Here is a 2,598-nt window from a genome sequence, read left to right as displayed (position 1 = left end):
CTCAGGGACTTTCCTGCCCGGGCTGGCTTTGAACCTCAGATCTCAGCCTCCTGAGTAGCTCAGATTACAGGCGGGAGTCACCGGCGCCCGGCTATGTACCATTTCTCAATAGTGAATAAGAAGTCACTTCACTACTCAGAAATAAATCACAGGAATAGAGCATCATTTTTGCCATAAAATCTATGAACATAAAATATACCATTTAATCATCTGCCAGGGTGAATTTCAGTGGAACTGAGTACATTCATGTTACTGTACAGCCATTACTCTCTGCCAAATTCTAGAATTTTCTCATTATCCTAAATGGAAAGAAACTATGTGTACCCATTAAACTTGTGTCCATGCTTATGAGGAATTAATTATTTAAAAAACTGAATGCTGGTGGCTCATGCCTGTCATCCTAGCTCCCTAGGAGGCTTAGATCTGAGGATCATAGTTTGGAGGCAACCCGGGAAGGAAACTCTGAGGCTCTTATTTTCAGTTAACCAGCAAAAAGCCAAAAGTGGGGTTGTGGCTCTAAGTGGTAGAACACCAACCTTGAGCAAAAAAGCTAAGGCATAGGCCCTGAATTTAAGCCATAAGACTAGTACAAAAAGGAAAAAGAAAATGATATTCATAAAGAATTACCTGTGTCAAAACTACTATTCTGTACCCATAAATATTCATACTTAAAAATTAATTAGGAAGAAAATGAAACACTACAAAAGAAGAAATTAATTAATAACAGCATAAATCTCTCAATTGAGAACTAAAATGTTTTTAATCTCATTTTATTGTTATGATTAAGGTTCTATTAAGGGGCTGCCATTTCATAAGGTAGTTCTGAGTACAGTTCCTTTTGGACAGTGTCACCCCTTCCCTCACTTTCCCTGTTTCCCCTTCCTGTGCCCACTCACAAGTTGTATAGTTCATTTTGCACATCATGTCTGCTGAGTACCGTGACAGCATTTGGAGATCTAGAAGATTTTTAAATTAGTTAAAGATAAAATTCATAACAACATTCTGTTTAGAAAATAAAAATTGATTGGCTGGGAATGTGGCCTCGTGGCAGAGTGATTGCCTAGCATGCATGAAGCCCTGAGTTTGATTCCTCAGTACCACATACACAGGAAAGGTTGGAAGTGGCACTGTAGCTCAAGTGGTAGTGCTAGCCTTGAGCACAGAGAGGCTCAGGGACAGTGCCCAGGCCCTGAGTTCAAGCCCCAGGACCCCCCCCCCCCCGCAATATGTATGGGTATGGGTGTGTGTGTGTATTCACACACACACATCATGATAAAAAGTAAATCCTAGGGCAATAATGATTTATTTTCTTTTTTAAAAAAACTGTAATATACTAAAGAAGTAGCCTAAGTTCACAGTAGTTAATGCTTTTCTCTTTGAGAGGCAAAGGGGAGGGGAAGCAGTGCTGGTTTGGGGATGTTATTGTCAAGAGGAATCAAAGAATGATATTGGCAGGGCCCTGAGAAGAGGTCAGAGGTCAGGAAGAGGAAAGGGAGAAGATTTGAAGTGTGAGGACTGAGGGGGTGTGGAGCTGAGGAAGGGGCTCACCTTCAGTGATGGTGAGGTTGGTCCCTTCGATGGACTGCCACCGCTGCTCACCATTTTTCTTTGTCTTCAGATGAACGCGGCAGAAGTACATGGTCTCGTCCTCCTTCCGAAGGTTGGAAATAGACAGAAAGCCCGAGTTCCCATTCTCTGTGAAGTTCAGGACCAGCCGGTCCTTGAAATGCTCATGGATGAAAGGTGGGGTCATGTTGTAGATGAACTCCCCGTGGAAGCTCCTCCATCTCCAAAACAGCTTCACCTCAGGATTACGGGCCAACTTCCAGGAATGGAAGAAGCTGAAAGGGATTTTGATGGAGCCTCCCACAATGGCAGAGAGGTGTTTCGGCTGCTTCATCCCATAGTTTCCGTCTGTGAGGAAGGGGAAGGAATGTGAAGCAAGGCCCTGCCAGAGGGGAGGTAGACGCTAACCCTAGATATTCCTTGCACCTGCATTCCCAGGGTTTGGTGGGACAGATGGCAGCGTTGACACTCTCCAGGCTTGGGAGAGGAAAGTGGCTGAAGGGTTGGTCCTGGCCACCTCCTCCCACACAGCTCTCTGCACATGCCCAGCCCCCAGGCTCCCTGTGGCTTGATGGTTGTGGCCACTCACCAGCTGTCAGGACTCCTGCAGGCAGTAGCAGCAGTGCCACCAGGACCCACCTCATGGCTGGTCTCCTCTGGGGAGGAGGCCTGCTGAGTGCCACAGCCGGAGAGGAGGCCCTGACAGAGCCTGGGGGCTTGCACAAGTGGGGTGAGTGTCACGTGGGGATTCTGGGTCAGACTGCTTCTCCCCAGGGCTGAGGGAGGATGTTCACTCTCCCATCCCCACCTCCTTGTGGCCCACAACTTCCTTCACCATGTGGCTTCTCCTTTTCTTAAAGGGCAGAAGGGCCTCCCCTGTGCAGTCCTCCAGCCCCCACCTGCCATTTGGTGCTGACTCACCTTGCCCTTGGCCTCACCTGTCCTGTCTTGACCACCTGCCTTGTCTGATCCTTCACCATGGCCTGTGCAGTCTCCACTTCCTCTTCTCATCCTTCTCCTCCCCCTTCTTCC

General features: G+C 47.5%; 1 protein-coding gene across 1 annotated transcript in view; it reads right to left on the bottom strand.

Annotated features, from left to right (window-relative positions):
- Positions 1-2,210, bottom strand: part of LOC105990896 (paired immunoglobulin-like type 2 receptor alpha) — a 5,704-nt gene extending 3,494 nt beyond the window's left edge. Inside the window, exons 1-2 of the mRNA XM_013023410.1 lie at positions 2,156-2,210; positions 1,549-1,914 (exon numbers count right to left, since the gene is read on the bottom strand). Of these exons, the coding sequence (XP_012878864.1) occupies positions 1,549-1,914; positions 2,156-2,210 (421 nt within the window). The remainder of the gene's footprint in view (positions 1-1,548; positions 1,915-2,155) is intronic.
- Positions 2,211-2,598: the final 388 nt, after the last annotated feature.

The sequence above is a fragment of the Dipodomys ordii genome, unplaced genomic scaffold, assembly GCF_000151885.1.
Source record: "Dipodomys ordii isolate 6190 unplaced genomic scaffold, Dord_2.0 Scaffold68, whole genome shotgun sequence".
Classification (NCBI taxonomy): domain Eukaryota; kingdom Metazoa; phylum Chordata; class Mammalia; order Rodentia; family Heteromyidae; genus Dipodomys; species Dipodomys ordii.
The sequence above is the reverse complement of the archived record's forward strand: the minus strand, read 5'-3'. Positions and strand labels throughout refer to the sequence as shown.